Here is a 17,204-nt window from a genome sequence, read left to right as displayed (position 1 = left end):
ACTGGGGAGAGGGAAGCAGATAATAAACAATGTCCCCCACTGAACCCTGGCCCCTGGCCCACAGGAGCTGGGTGGCCTTCACTGTACTGGCTCAGATGAACAGAAATGTCTTTCTGCAGATTTTGCCTCATATAGTGCTTATCCAGTAAGAGCTGCTTATAGTCTAATCCGACACTTGGCATGGGCCTCTTGGCTGGCACTGTCCTGAACATCATGTCCATTTATGTGCCCAGGATCCTAACTGGATTTGCTTAAAGACCGGATGACTTCCTTTGTTCTTGACCTTCAGAGATCCAGGGTGAGGGTGATGTACGATACCGAGGAGTCCAGTTCCTTGTAGTTCTCAGGTGGATGTGCCCCTCCTGGCAATTGTGTCCTCACACAGGTTGATCATACTGCATGTCATGGTGCTCAGCCTCTCATATGCTTTCAAACACCTGGTGGACTAACATCTCTGTGGGCAATATTCAAAGACAAACAGCTACTGCTGCTCCTTTGGGCAAAGGCCAAAGAAAAGAGAGAAAAATGTTTCCAGTCCAGAGGCTGACTAAATTGCCCTGGGCTGGAAGACGCACAGAATTGAGTCAAATTCTAGCTCACTGCCTAGAAAACTGGCAGCAGGGTAAGCCCATCTCCTGCCCTTGCATATTCCCAGGAAAGGCACACCACAGCCAGCAATGCCATGTCATGGTAACCCAGAAATCTGTGCCAGTCAGGTTTAAACTCTGCACATGATCTCTACATGAGGGTATATATACAGGATATACACAATCACACAGAAGTGAGGATCAAAGTCTATCTATCACACAGACATAAACTTGTGTGGCATAACCAGATCATACCAAACCACAGAAAATTATGAAATAACAATTCTTATTATAGCCCTGTCATTATTTTGTTTAAAAAGTAGATTTCGTGGTATTTTGTGTATATAAAAATGTTATTTTGTTAAATATAGACATTTCAAATATATCAAACTTTAAACTCTGTTTTGGGATTTTTTCAGTTACTAATATACCAGAAAGTTCAATCAATAGAAGTGACATCCAGAAACATGTTCTCTAAGAGCCAAATTGTTATTGTCAAGATCACACTCAAAGACAAAGTATGACAGGCCAATGAGCCTTGCAATAACTGTGGGTATCATAGTGGATGCACACAGCATGGCTGAAGAATTATTACTTAATTGATTACTGAGTACTCATTCCATGATAATGAAGTTTTTTTTCCTATGCAAAGGATTTGGCAAGTAATCTCATAACTTTTATACTTTATTACAGAGATATTATAGATAAATTATAAAATACAGAAAAGCCAAAAGAGAAAAGCAGCAAATATTTTCAAGGACATAAAATCCCTGTTTAAGCTAAAAGAATATTTTTCAAATTCTGGAGAGAAGGGAGTGTCTTTGTACATGCATACGTTAATGTCTGCAGTGCACAGAGAGCATTCTATGTATGTTCCTCTGAACTACCAAATTGAATGAGCAATAATTGAAAGGGCAAAATAAACAAAATTCTCCTCCAATGACCTTACATCCTAAGCAGGTTAAGAAAACACAGAGATTACAAGCATTCCAGCACAAGAGCTTTACAGTGTAAGTAGGATCCTGATGTGGCTATAACATTAATAGTGAGGGTTAGAGTATCATCCCACAATTGTTTCAATTGTTCCTAAATTGTAAAAAGACTACTCACACAAACCTAGTGTTAGCTCCCCCATCACCAAGAATTATTCTGGAGAAATACCAAGTTATGGGACTTGAGAGAGTACAGGAAAAGGTAGTAGATTATAGAAGGCACCATACAGAGCTGTTTTTAAAACATTCCAAACCCCAGACAAATGAACAGCACTTTCACTAAACTACTATATAATCAAATGTAAATAATTTCCATAATAATTCACCATTCAAACAGAAAGAAAAATTCAGATTCTCAAGTAAACACACAAATCCTGCATGAAAACTTAGTAAAGGCTCTAATTATATTAGCAAAGATTTGCTTATCTCAATTAATAGTTTGGAAACAAATTTATTAATTATATAACTACATAAAAATTTCCAACCTAGTATCCTTAACTGCTGGGTATAGTTTGTAGGTAGATATTTGCGCATACATAATTTGAAGGCAATTTAAATCACCTGTCTGGGGCATAGGGGTATATAATGATATATTGTAACAACCCGTTATCAACATTACCTTCTTAGATATCAAGAGATAGCTGCTTCTTCTAAAAGTTCTGGATTGAATGAACTCCCTCATCTGGAAATCAAGTTATTGACCCTAGTCCATCCTTACTAGAAATTCTTCAGAAAAAATACATGTATGTTTTAAAATTTTTTCTATAATAGGACTTAATTTTAGATATATGTTAACAATGCTGTTATAGGCAAATAAACCACATTAACCTTTCCAGTTTTCTTTGATTTAGCTGCTTATTTTCACATATTTGGCTAACTCCCTCTGGAACACTTGGTGGAACAATGATTTATCCCTCATCTGCCTAATGGCTAAGAGAATTAATTTAATGCCCAAAATATTCCTTTAAATCCACAGCTTATCTTATTCATCTTCAAAATTCACTCCATATTTTTAAGGGTAACTCAAATATACAACTCAACACTTGACATTGGACAGAGAAGTAACCTTCAAACCAAACCCCACAAATGTAGCACATCTATTTCTTTCTTACAGGTAAAACACAGGGAAACAAATTATTCATAGCTACAAAAATACCTGATTAAAATCTTTCATTTGCTGCAAAATGTGCATTTCCTTATTTGGTATAACAGAAATACAGTTTATTTCATTTAGTTCTATGTCCTGGCTGGAAAGTAAAATTAGAAGTCTAGAAGTCAACAAGATGCAAAATCAGACATGTCAAACAAGAAGTTTTATGATCATCTATTTCCATGACTTGTTTGTCCCAGGTTATCATGTGAAATCTTAATTTCTAGCCAAAGGTATATAATGCATATTATAGTTCTGTAATCTTTACTGTTTATAATATATATAATATGTTTATAAGAATGATTAATTGATTAATTGAAGAAACCATAACTTAAAGAATTCATATGATGACACACTCTTTATATTCCATTTTCATATAATCTGCACAAAATAGCAATACTATATTTCTCAGCTAACAATGACTCTTTTTACTTTTTCTAATAATTTGTATTGCAATGTAGAACTAAATGTATGGGATGAAAACTCAGTTTAAGCTAACTCCCAAAGCTCCAAATAAAGTTAGATAAACAGAATCACACAGTTTAATTAAATACTGAAATTACCAGCAAAACAATTTACTCTGAGATTTGGATATATGCAGGCACAATGAAAGCATACGAAGTTAATACCTTCATTTTAGGCAAATACTTCATGAACTCCAAGATACTGTGATAAGTCAACTGTGGAAACAACTTTACCCCAACAGCGGAAATATTGTCAGAGTAGTCCTCACAAGGAGAGGTCAATGGGAGCATCTGGACATTGACTCGTGCCCTACAGAGCTCAATAAGGCTGCCCCTTGCTCCTGTGACGGGCTGCCAGCCCTCTGAGCTACAGGACCCTCTCCCTCCCTGCAACTCTAGAGAACCAAGCCAGGAGGCACCTCCTCCACTTTCAAAGACAACACCTTGCCTTTACTCAGGGTGGGGCCCAGACTACAACCCTCTGCAAGACTCCATGCCTGATGGATATGAGCTGGTAACTTCTGTGCCTCCAAGTTATCAACACACAGTGCGGGGAACCCAGACTCCCCAACACTTGTTGCCCAGACCTCTTCCTACATAATAATACATATGGAAGACTAATGCCATTTGATGACATTACACAGGCAGAATAACTCTATGTGACTAAAGATTTTGGAAAGAATCTTTCCCTGTCTCTGTAGCCACCATTTTGTTCTGTCTTACCAAAACATCTTCAGTGAAGATCACACCCTCCAGAATGCAGGCAACACCTTTCCTGACCACACACAGGAAAGCAACGCCACGTTTTTCTTACCTTTGCAGCCACTGAGGAGTTGGGTTTCTCCAGCAAGTCCCATAGCTTCTTCCTTTTCTCAGGGCAGCAGGTGTTATCGAACTCTTCTCCCTCCCGCTCTCGTATGGTCTCTGCCTCGCGCCTGAGTTCTTCGTTCATTTGCTCTTTCTTTTGGTGATACCTGGCTTGGCAACAGGACTCTAGGTAGATCTCATCAATACCCCAGTAATCAAGTTCCTGACCAAAAGACAGAGCACACATTTCTTCCATCATGTGGAGTTTCCCTGTCCGGTAGAAATTTAAAATGGAAGTGAAGGCGCCTGGATGCCGATCAAAGAAATACTCATTTTCGTTCAGATTGTAGTCATCGCACACCTCCAGGAGGCTCTCGTGCGTGTTGCAGTCTCGCAGCTTCCCCAAGCGTGTCCTGGGCAGGCGGTCCAACGTTCTCCACAGGACCTCATGGTTCAGGCCTCCCACGTTGATTTTAACTCTCCGTGAGCACGTTTTGCTCCGAATAATGTCCACAGGTTCTGGTGGAAGGGAGAGTGTTGACCTTGAAGCCTTCCGGTTTAAGCCGGACGGAGCCTTTTCAGCCATTTTGAATTGAACACAGCTGCGGAGCCAGCGTCTTCCCCGCAATGAGCCGTGGGAAAGTCAGAGAAAGTGACATCCCTCTGAGGCCGGCATTTCCACAGCCACACTGGAAAAAAACAACCACGATTTGGTTACTCGCAATTTTCCTAAAGCATTTCCTCTTCTATGTGATCACTCTGTCATTTATGCACAACCAGGAGGTATAATATTAATATTGAGCACTTATGGGGATCTCAATCTTTGTTTTAAGATACAAGACAGATGGAAAAGACAACACAATGTACTATGCAGGACAGGCTGTATTCAATTAAATGAACCTATAGGTTGACAATTCCCAAATTTGTCACCAGAGACCCCTTTCTCAAGCTCCATACTAAAATATCCATGTGCTGATCACCTCTTTCTAGATAAACCAGATACCTTAAACTAAACTAACCACACCTCTAAACTGGCTACACCAGTTTCTCTTCCTTCTTCACCACAGATATGGTCCTCTGCACCCCCATGCCCAACCACCCAAGACAAAACTCTGAGAAATCCTGATCCATTCAGCCATCCACATCCAAACCAGCAACAGGTGTTAGCTAACTGTATCTCCTAAGTGGGTAAGCCCTCCACCACCACTGCCCAGTTCCTGTTACCCTTGAACCATGATGCCGATTCAAACTCTCAGCATCTCTCACCTGCATTTTTACATCAGCCTCTAAACTGGATCCCAAACCCAGGTTTTGTCTACCTAAAGCCCATTGTTCACACAACTACTAGAATGATTAAGATACAAACTTGATCTTACCATGCTTTAAATCCTGCAAAGGCTAATCATTACTGGCAGTGTAAAGTCCACTTAGCCTTATTAGATCAGGCCTACCTCTCCACCCTCTCTCGTGTCTTCCCTCATCACTATATGCCAGCCACCCCAGACTATGCACATGATTCTGTCTCAAGCTCCTGACCTCTCTTTATGACTATCTGTTGCTTGCTCTTCCAGACTCAGCTCAGACATCACCTCCTCCAGAAAGCTCTCCATGATATCCCTCCACTAGAAATTCTCTGTGGATGTGTCTTCTATTTCATCATGCCACTGCAATAACCCCTTTCTCACATGATGCTCAGTGCTCTTAAAGACAAAGACTATCTTCTGTTTTATTATATCCTTATCACTAAGCACAGTGCTTACATATTGTGAGGGGTTAATAAATCTTAAATAATGAATCCATTCTTTGTTTTCCAGAATACAGCTGACAAAATATCTAGTAGGACTGATGTATGTAGCCAGAAAAACACATAAATGGAATTATTTGGATAACTTGCCTAAAAACCATCTATGTTTATATGTCTGTGTGGATGTAGGATGTCAGCATCTGTGTGTGTGTGTGTGTGTGTGTGTGTGTGTGTGTGTGTATTTTTTGCTCCAAAGTTCTTTTCACCTTGTACCAATTCTTTGAGGTATTACTGCTCTAATATCCCCTCTTGTTGGTCCAGTGTTCCTTATTCTGATCTATAGCAGCAAGCATCTTCTTATGTGGTCTTCCCCTACAGGTTTTTAAAGAAATTCAAAGAGCTTCAACCAATTCATCCAAAATACCACTTTTAATGAAAACACAATGTTTCACAAAGTCAATGGCTTATACCAAAGGGAAAAAGTTTTTAGATTTAAGAGTTCCTTATAATTAGAACTCTCTTTTAAGATACACACCAATTTCTGCATGTTTCTGGTTTCTCCACTCCTAGTTATTTCTCCATCTGGAAACCAAGTATCCTCTCAAATGAATGTAAGTCAAATTTATGAGAAAAATATAGATGGACTATATAAGAAGTACTTCAAATATGGTCAATAAATACACTCGAATTGGGAGTTTTTTCAACTAAATATTTGCAGAAATATTTTAAGCATATACATTCAGAGTTTATTGCAGAGATGCCTATTTTTACAAAATAGAATTACAATGACTGAGTAACTTAAATTCTCTGAATCTCAATTTCTAAATCTAGAAAATGAGGGTAATAGTATGTACTTCACAGGCAATATTATGACAATTAAATGAGATAGTTTATGTGCAGTGCTCGCCACAGAGAGGTATATCAGAACAGAATAAGAAAATTCTTTCTCCTTTAAGTTTGGTTTCTAATCACTGGTAGAGAACTGAGGTTAAAAGTGATACTAGTATCTAGTCAATAAATGCTAGCATTACACTTTTCCTTATGCATATGTTCTATCTTCTCAAGTGAATTATAAACCTCTGATGCCAAGAACTGTTGTTCCCACCTTTTCTTTGCTGAGCACTGTACCTACACATAATAGGTGCCTCATATCATGCATCTCTAATGCCACCGATCCCCATGTATTCAGATGACAATGCACTATATATATTAAAACAAAATTAAGTAGCAATATTAGGATCAGGCAAAACTGATGAAACTATTAGAGAGGTAGCAATTCCAGTGATGAATCTGAATGTCTCTCTGCCATTAAATAACTTGGTTGTAGGTGCCAATAACATCTCAGCAATCCCTACAAATTATGTGAACAGTCTCTGTAAACAGTAAACAAGAAGGCCAATCCATTTTAACTTGGCTACAAATAAATATAAAATGAATTTACTCTTTAAGGAATATCACATCTTATACTAATGTAAAGAACACAAATGGTTTTTGAATTGATTATATTATCAGATGAGAGTTTTTCCAGAAAAAGTGAGAATAATCTCCAATGTGATACAAACACCTCATGTCTGTGCTCAAGGGCTTAGTGTGACTTGCTTTCTTATAAGTCATTACTAAAAGTATAAATGCTACATCATAGTCACTGGTAGGTCACCCTTTCTCTCAAATAATTTCACACTCATGACTTATAGTGAATTTTCCTTTCTGTAGAGCATGTGTTTCAAGAGAAGAGAGGTCATAAGAGTTAAATTTCAAAATATCTTCTTTACTGATCAAGAACTTTCTATTATAAGAAATCCAGTGTTGATTACAAATCCCACAGTAAAAGACAGACTGAAATTCAATGCCCTTTCTACAAAGCAAGGGTAGAGAAACTCAGAATAAGAGAATGTGGCCTGTTGATTTGATTTTCCTAAAACCTAATGATGATGTGCTCTGATTATTGTAGCTAAAATTTTTTTATTCTCCCTTGGCAGAATGTTCTGCTTGTTACCTGATAAGAAGTAGAGGCTCAAAGGCATAAGTTCTTGAGCAGTTGAAGAGCTATGAACAGTGCACAGCATAAGCCCAGATCAGTAGTACCTTTGAAACTCACTGGGCTTTTCCACCTGACTGCCTGCCTGCCTGTCATTATTCTCCCTTCTCTCTCTTCGCCTGTGGTTTTTCCTCCCACTTTACCCTGTCTCTATTTCCTCACACACTGCTTATCTTTCTTCCATTCCTCTCCCTCTCTTATCCTGTTCCCTAGATCTTTCTATCCTCACAGTCCCTTAACCAGCCACAAAACCAAACTCTATATATTCAGACTTCTACATACTTCATAAAATTCTCTATATCCTTGTCATGAAAACCTCCTGAGCTGAAAATACCATGTCTCTCTCCAGAAAAAGAGAAACATCTAAACTGAGGTGTTTTTTCATGAGTGGTCATATGAGATCACAAAAGGGAGCTCTGCTCTGAGGCTCAGGACCCTGGATCCAGGTGGACTGACCTCTGCCTCCATGTCTCTTTTGTGATTGAACTTCAGTTCCCTCACCCATTAAACAAGGGCATTTCCATGTCTGCAATCCTGTGCTTTGCTATGACACTTGCTGAATTCTTTCCTCCCTATGATTCTGTGGCCTTCACCACCCTGTCCCACCAATCACCATCCTCATTTAGATAGAAATAAACATCATGCTATCTCAGAGCACATGAAAACATTCTTTTGAGTGTAGTTTCTTAAGAAAAGGTGGTTTTCATATTTCATTTTGAGAACCCTTTGAAATTTATCAGGGTTCGAAACAGACTACCTTTAAAACATCATTAAAGTTTCATTTATTTTACTTAGTATTTAGTTGCTTTTCTATATTTTAACTTTTCACTTTTAATATATGTTCTTTCTGCCATAATAATTTTACTTCTAACAACAAATCTGTCAGCTTCTGCTGGGTTAGGTATCATGACTTGCCATTCTTAAGTGCTTGAAAAAATTATGTTTTTAATTTTAGTAGTAAAACTGGATATGCTGCTATATTTTCTCACATATAGTTTTATAAGTGATATTCCATAAGAATTAATCATGTAATTCAATTTAGTACATAAGTATAATACAAAAAGTAGTAATTCACTGTGTAGATGTTATGCAACTTGTAGAATTTATATAAATAAAGTCAGTTATAAACAGAACACACATTTTTATGTCAAGGGCAGAATCTCAGTGACTCTTTTCTTTGGGCAGTTTGTTGATTTATTTCACCTCATTCGATCCATTGAAATGCAAAGTCAAGCTTGCAAGAGTCCAGTGCAATTGCGTAAACGTTCCTTCGTTAGGCCGTTAGGCCGTTAGAGAAAAATACCACTCCTTAAACAATAAACAACAAACATTCTGAATTTGCACAGCTGCACCATGCTCCTACCAGCAGTGTGAAATTATGCTGCCACCCATTTAGGGCCAAACCTGACAAAACACAACTTTCTGATCATGGCACCATAATTACAGCTTGAGGCTGCAGGTTTGAAGGCAGCAGGGGGAGGGGAGTAATACAATCTCAAAAATACTACCATTATGTCATATACTTGACATTTCCTTAATGTGGCAAGGCGGCATAAGTCCCATGTATGATCCTGTAAAGATGAAAAGTAGATCTTTCTGAAGATCTAAGTGTTTAACATTTCCTTTCTCTGTTGCTAATACACACTGAACAGTATTTGCAAACAAGCAGCTCTGAGACCTTTAAGTCTAAGTCACTCTGTGTATTTCTTTAAATTTTCATGTATGGTTTTAAGTTGTAAATGCATCTTTTTTCTAACAGCTATTTTTGTTTCAGAGAGCCACAAAGATTATTTTCAGTAAATATGTGGAGACTAAGGCACTGAAACTGTTAGTTGGATAATCAATCAATGCTTTAAACAAAGTACTCATTGAAATTTTAAAAAGCACCTCCAGAATTTACTAATAAAAAACTATAAAATTATAACAAGTGAAAAACAAGCACATGTATTTGAAAAAGGTAGGTATTATTTTAAAGTAAGGCTTTAAAAACATAAAGTAAGGCTTTAGAAACTTTTAGCTGTCCTAAGAAATTCAACAAACCTGCTGAATTACTTTAGAACCTGATCAGAACAGCATGGTAATTATGAGAGGGAAGGGGGAGGTGAAAGAGGATAAAGGGGGATCAATGGTGATGGAAGGAAACTTGACTTGGGGTGGTAAGCACATCATACAATACAGAGATGATGTGTTATAGAACTGTACATGTGAAACCTACATAATTTTATTATCCAATGTCACTCTAATAAATTCAATTAAATTATTAATGAATTTTATACTGTGCATTGTTTTTTAACATGTCAAATTCTAGTGATAACTAAAACATTGTCCTTGTCTTCAGAAAGGTGGTAGGTGGTATTTTTCTGCAGTCAAAGGCTGCTGATATCAATGTGTTCCTCGATTTTAGCACAACTGTTTACTCCTTAGATTAAAAAAAAAAGTCCAGGACTTTTATCCTTGACATAACCGATGCTTTTTTTAGATACACTCAAACAAAATCCTAAAAGCTTTGTTTCGGTGGTCAAAGGAAGCATTGTGTTGCAGTAAGAAGAGAAGATGACAAGTAATAAGTAGAATATGTAATATGAGTATCTTTCAATAGCATAGATGTCTTCAAACAACCAAATTTATAAATAAACTATTTTATTTAGACACATTATATAATTTTTATTCATCATAACAGAGAACTATATAAAGAGTTAGATCCTATATGTGTTTGCTATAATTACAGAATAAAACATTCAGTTTGTCTTTTGAAAAATGACCTTTATAAGACATAACCAACAAAAAAATCCTTCTGTACTCTGAAAAATATAATACTGATGTTATAATGCATCTTACACATTTATAAACTACCAAATATAGCTGTCACTGAAAATTTTCAGTCTGTTTCAAAACACACACAAGAAAGCTCAAACTTTTATATGAGCATTCAGCCATTCAGCTGCTGGAGGGTTTTCTATTCTGAAGGTGAACGTGCCCTTTACATGGGGGCCCAAGAAGTGTTCTTTTCACTGTCTCCTTTTGCAAAAGTGTTCCCAGTGTCACAATGGAGTGAAGGGAGTAAATACAGATGAAAGGTGATAAGACAAAAAGGAAAAAAGCAATGAAGAGAGAAACTATTGGTGCCACTGCAAGGGATGTGAAACAAGACTGGGCCACCCTATAATATCCTGATTAAAAAAAAATCACAAGCTTCGCTTGCTACCTGGTGTTCTATGTGGATAACACAATCTTCTATTTGTGTAGTTAACTTAAATTTCATATTCTTCTGGATGTCTTGTCATATTGGTTAGATTAGGCCTCTATGAAACCAAATAAAAAATATTTATGAAGTTTGGATAGGATTTGAACATTTTGTTGGGTTTCTTCCAATAAAATTAGCTTTTAGATCATGGGATGATTGGTCTGGAACATTTAGTAGTAGGATACTTGACAAGGGATGATTCTCAGTTTAGTTCCATTTAACAGTAAAAATACAGTTTCCATTTGCATTCCAGCCCCTTCCTTCTCCATAATCAACACATTATAGGCCATGTGGCTTTTTAGAAGCTCAAATACTGAAGTCTGATTTGAGATTAGTCTCTGTGACTTAAACATTATGCCATGCTTTACATATATCCATTTTTGAAGAGTAGAATCACAGATCATGGCAGAAGGAAGCCGGTATCTAGTCTTTCCTTGTTTACAGCTTTAAGAACTGAGGTCATGTGACTTGGCTGATCTCTGGTAGTTACTGAACTTGAACTAGAACCAGATCTGTAGATGCCTATAGAAGTCTCTTTCCATTACACCCCATTACTATTCTTTGCTTTTCACCTTCTAGTCAAAAATTTTAAAAGCTTTATTTATTTGTGTACCCCCATGTTAAAATATTGATTCCAACTATACACATTAAACTTCATTATTTCCTATATACTGTTTGTTCCTTTAAAGAGCAATGGCTGCAGGCCAGCAATTTGACCATTTTCTGAAGAAAGGTGCACTTCATAGAATCGCTTTCATGACCTCCACTTCCCTAGTACCAGTTTTTATGGTAGCTCCCTCCTTCTGCTCCTGATCCCTCCAGTCACTTCTGTACATTGCAGCCCTAACACCAGCAGATCAGGGCCATCTCCTGTAGAAGACACTCCCACACTGCCTTCTCTCAGGATAAAGACATAATCCAAAGACTTGTAAAGTCTGTCCTTTACTTACTTCTGCAGTTCTGTCACCTACTTTGCTCCCTCTCACTCTCTCTGTTTTAGTTTGTTCTTTCTTTGCATGTTCCAGGCTCTCCCCACCATAGGGAATCTGCATACCTATATTCCCCCCTCTTCATCTGCTGATATAACTCAGGGATCACATCTTAGATAGCCCCCTGATTTCCTTGATTATATAATAATTCTCCTGTTTTAAGAACTGATATATTCATAATATCAGCTGCCTTTTACCTGAAGCACTTGTCACAACAGTAGTTTTATGTTTTTGGAGATGAGCATTTTGATTATTTGGTTAATATCCAATCTCCCCACTAGACTTTAAGTTCTTTGAGGGCACGGATCACATTTGATCTTATTCCTTATTTTATCCCAAGTGCCTGGCATACAATAGACACACAATAAATATTAGATGAATGAAAAAGTAAATGATCAGATTTCTATTTTATTTAAAAATCATTTTCCTCTCATCCCAGCAACCTCGTATTACACGTCACTCCCAAAATCCAATATGACTTTCATATATAAAATGCTCTTCTCCATATTCTCCATATGTTGAACTCTTACTCGTTACTCAAGGTCAAGAACAAATATCTTGTCTAGGGAGAATTAATCTCTTCTGCCACAATAGGCTAGAAGTTTGTTCTTTCCATTATAGTGTTTTTCTCATTGTAGCACAACTATTCACTTAGAATTCTTTCCTATTTGTTCATTCTGCAAATATTTATGAAGCCTTATTCTGCTGGAAGAACAGTCTCTGACATCATGAAATTTATCTTCTAATGGAGGTAGATAAACATTCTATATACAAATATACCAGCAACTAAGTATGACTCACAACAGCTACAATGGAGAAGGAGGTACATGTGAGCTTTAACTGAAAACGCATTCTTGGCTGTGAGTACTTAAAAGTGATGAACATGTCTTGTCCATATTTGCATCTTTGGTACACAAGTTCCTAAGAAATATTTGTGGACTACCCAAAAGAACAAATGATTGAGTGAATAATGAATTTCAAAGCACTCTTATCATTTTGTTTTGGTTAATATCATCAAATATCAGTTTATTGTGTTGACTTCTAATTTGCTTAGTTCTGCTGGCCGTGATTTGCCTATTTTAACAAGGCCTGGGTTCAAAATAAGAGCTAGATTTACTGGAACGATGTAGGGAAGAAGTGATGAATTAAGTCTCACCAATAATTACTTGCTGACCCAAAATGAAATATGTTGCCTCAAAACACTATTGGACCCAGTAATATTCTAGTGGATCCCAGGTAACCACTGACAGGGAGGCACAGAAGCAACTTCTTCCCTGTTAAGATATTGGCAAGATTGCCTCCAAAGTCCCTTCTATCACTGAAATTTTAAGGGTCAATGAGATTTTTGTGTGAATACCTCATATCTACACATTCCCTTGGAAAGATGACAAAGAGGAAAAAGTTCAGGCCTATAAATTTCTTAAGTTTAAAATTTGACAAGAGTGTATTTCTATTTTGCAGCTTCTACTCACTCCTAGGAAAAATATTCAAGCCAGCAAAGCCAATATGATAAAATTTCTACCAATAAAAGAATAAAGAAAAACTATCGAAGTTAGTGAATCCAAATATTTTTTAAAAGATGAGCTTATACTTTTCAACAATGACCTTTTCTTTTTCTAAATAACATAAGTGTTGCTGTATGAAGACCTTAAAAGAAGAGCAAAGTTGTCAAAGGAATGACCCTACAGTAATGGAAATACAAACAGAGCAGTATTTGGGTCAGGAAAATAACTTAAGGTGAAGGGCAGAAATTTTTCCCACTGCATTCAAATCACAATAAGTAGGTGACCACATTTTCAGACTCAAAGCAGACTACTGACAAAACTTACCCCAAAATAATCAGTGTAGTCACATCCATTGGTACCTTTCCTGACTGAGCATATTTTAAAAAAAAATGGTTTCTAGATTCTAGCATGAAAAAATATAGTGTCTAACAAACCAATAGGCTCCTTCATTAATGGAACTAATTTAAAATATCAGAATATGTCACAAGTATTTGTATGCTTGATATTTTTTCAGTTCATTAAGGAGAAAAGGGAAGAGGTTCACTGAACTATAGATGTCCAACTCCATGTCCCTCAGGAACAATGTTTTTCACTCACCCTGTCATCAGTGAGGATCATTAAACAACATTTATTAGCATCCATCTGTGAATGGCACTTTATAAATATTCCTCCTCTCATCACTGCCCCCTTCTTAATCTACCATGTGTCTCTGTTGGACAAAATGCTAGGAAGCTACAATGATAATAAATAATTGATGGTAAGAACATTAAGGCAGATGGATAAGATGACCTACCGGCATCTATGAATCTTAGAATGTTAAAATTTACTGCTAATAATCTAATTTAGCACAATTTGATAAGAAAATAGAAAAGCATTTGATAAGGAAAATGAGCTCAGTGTATTCCATCAACATTTTCTAAAATAAAAATGTGAAAATTAGGGACCACAGATGGACTGACTAAAGCCCCAAGTTCATGTGACTTGTACCAGATGATGCAGGCTTGAAATAAATAATTCAAAAAACAGTGTGAAAGAATCATAAAAATTATGATTACAATAGTATAATAGGGAATGTTATTTTGGACCTTAAGTGAAAATATTCAGAAATAAAAAAGAGCTGTTGTTTTCATTGAAAGAAGTAGCTTCATTAAAGACAGAGAAATCATGGATGTTTCCCCCTTTTTTCAGTTCTTCTTTAATGCTGTTATACTATTTATTTTTTTCTTCAGAGAAATTCTTCTAGATTTGGAGAAGGTGATAGCTGAAGCATTCAACTCTGCAAGCCCTCTGTAGTCAGGATTCTAATAAAAGAACATGCCTATATAATGAAAGCCATGGCTATGGGATTCAGATTTGCGATCTGAACTTTACTTCAGCTTAAGATCAAAATGTCCACAACTAAAAATTATATTTCCTAGAAGGTAGGGATAGTCCTGGAGTTGTATCTAAAGGAGAGCCAAAGTTGTGGTCTTTGTGAATTTTGTTAATAATTACCATTTTTACCATCTACAATGTAATGAGTGATTAGTACAGCATACAGCAACTGGGCTTATCCCATTTAACTATCCCATCCTCATAACTAGAATGCTCATTAATTCTCAGCCACCTGGGGGTCAGTATTTTGTTTTTCATTTACAGAAAAGAATCTGAGAATCAGAAAGGTGAGTTCCTTGCTCAAGATGACACAACTAGGAAGTACCAGTTCCAGGATCCAATCCAGCACTATCTTAATTCAAAGACCATGTTTTTAACCTCCTATGATGCTGACAATTTTCCTGGAATGGCAGGATTCTAGAGGCTTCAGAATGATAAATAAATGGAAACATGGCACCAATATTGAGCAATCTTTTTAGCGTGCTATAGAAGGAAAGAATGAACCTAATTAATTCCTGTACCATTACATCCATTCCTTGGCCTGAGTGGCATGCATAAAATACATTAAAGGTCATAATTTTCTGAGGATAGAGATGGTACCATTGGGAACTCTTTTGGCAATTCTAAATTTTTAAAACTAAACTAATAAATGTTAGTATGTGACTTTCAAAACTAATGCTATTAGCCTCAGTATTAGAGATTTATAGTAAAGATATATGCTTAAATAGTACTTTTTAAATGTTGAAAATATAAAATTCACAGTATTTGAAAGGACAACACTGGAAGATTCAAATGATCTTCCCAGGGTCCATTCAGCATTAGGGCTAGAAACCAGATATCCTATTTCTGAAACCATGTTCTTCCCACTAGCCTCTTCCCACTAGCACCTCAGGGCATCAAAAATAAATATAAAATTAAAACAATGGAAGAGGAAAAAAATGTGAAGCAAGAGCAATCGAGCCACAGGTATCCCCTGCTTTTCTAAAATGCACTTTGCAAGCCACTGGATCTCTGAACTGTCTGTGAGTAGCTGTCCTTTATCTCAATTTATTTTTTGTATTTGTTAGCAAATGTGTCCTAAGGTGATTGCTTCTTCATTTTACACCATTTTGAATTACAAAAGGCTTCACAGAAATGCTCTACTTTCAGATAGTGGGGGACATCTGTATCTCAAATCCAGTTAAACCTATAAATACTGAAGAGTTGAACCTAATTATTAATGATTCCTGACTGCATCACAGTCTGTAGTTTCTGCTATTGCAGTAAGGGCCAGAATGGAAAAAGATCACGAACTATAAATAACACATACTGATTTAGAGCCATTATTCCTTTCTCATTCCCTCTCTTCCTTCTGAAACAATGCATTACTTGGCCATGATTATACTGTACATTAAATACAGAGGATACAAAATTGGGTAAAGCAGCTCTTGCTCTCAAGGAACCTACAGAAATACTACAAAGGAGACATATGAAGGGCCCAGAGACATATGAAAAGATGCTCAGCATCACTAGCCATCAGAGAGATGCAAATTAAAACTATAATGAGATACCACTTCACACTGGTCAGAATGACCATCATGAACAAATTAGGAAACAACAGGTGCTGCTGAGGCTGTGGGGAAAAGGGCACCCTAGTGCACTGTTGGTGGGAATGCAGACTGGTATAGCCACTGTGGAAAACAGTATGGAATTTCCTCAGAAAACTAAAAATGGAACTTCCTTTTGACCCAGCAATTCCACTGCTGGGATAATACCCTAAGAACCCTGAAACGCCAATCCAAAAGAACCTATGCACCTCAATGTTCATAGCAGCACAATTTACAATAGCCAAATGCTGGAAGCAACCTAGTAAATGAGGGGATAAAAAAAACTGTGGTACATTTACAGAATAGAATACTACGCAGTAGAAAGAAATAAGGAGCTCCTACCCTTTGTGACAACACGGATGGAACTGAACTGGAGAGCCTTATGCTAAGTGAAATACACCAGGCAGTAAAAGAGGAATACCATATGAGTGGAACCTAATCAACAAAACAAACAAGGTGGCAAAATACAACCATTGAAATAAAGAACAAACTGACAGTTACCACAGAGGAGAGGGAGAGGGATAATAGGGGAAGGGCCATCAAGGAACATGTATAAAGGACACCTGATCAAAGCCAAAGGGGGTAGGTTTGAAGGTAGAAGGCAGGGATGGGTGGAGCGGGGGGGCCTGGTGGGGTGAAAGTGGAGACAATTGTATTTGAACGACAATTAAAAATGCTTAGAAAAAAAAGAAATACTCCAAAGAATATTATAGAAATTTTTAGA

At 37.0% G+C, this 17,204-nt stretch overlaps 1 protein-coding gene across 1 annotated transcript in view; it reads right to left on the bottom strand.

The window, feature by feature from the left end:
• KCNB2 (potassium voltage-gated channel subfamily B member 2) overlaps positions 1-17,204 on the bottom strand; it is a 394,134-nt gene that overhangs the window by 360,882 nt on the left and 16,048 nt on the right. Inside the window, exon 2 of the mRNA XM_045849467.1 lies at positions 4,008-4,689. Coding sequence (XP_045705423.1) covers positions 4,008-4,586 — 579 coding nt within the window. The 5' untranslated portion in view covers positions 4,587-4,689. The remainder of the gene's footprint in view (positions 1-4,007; positions 4,690-17,204) is intronic.

Source organism: Phyllostomus hastatus, unplaced genomic scaffold (genome assembly GCF_019186645.2).
Source record: "Phyllostomus hastatus isolate PE091 unplaced genomic scaffold, TTU_PhHast_1.1 phas_contig_65, whole genome shotgun sequence".
NCBI lineage: Eukaryota > Metazoa > Chordata > Mammalia > Chiroptera > Phyllostomidae > Phyllostomus > Phyllostomus hastatus.
Note: the sequence above shows the minus strand (reverse complement) of the source record. Positions and strands in the feature narration are given on the sequence as shown.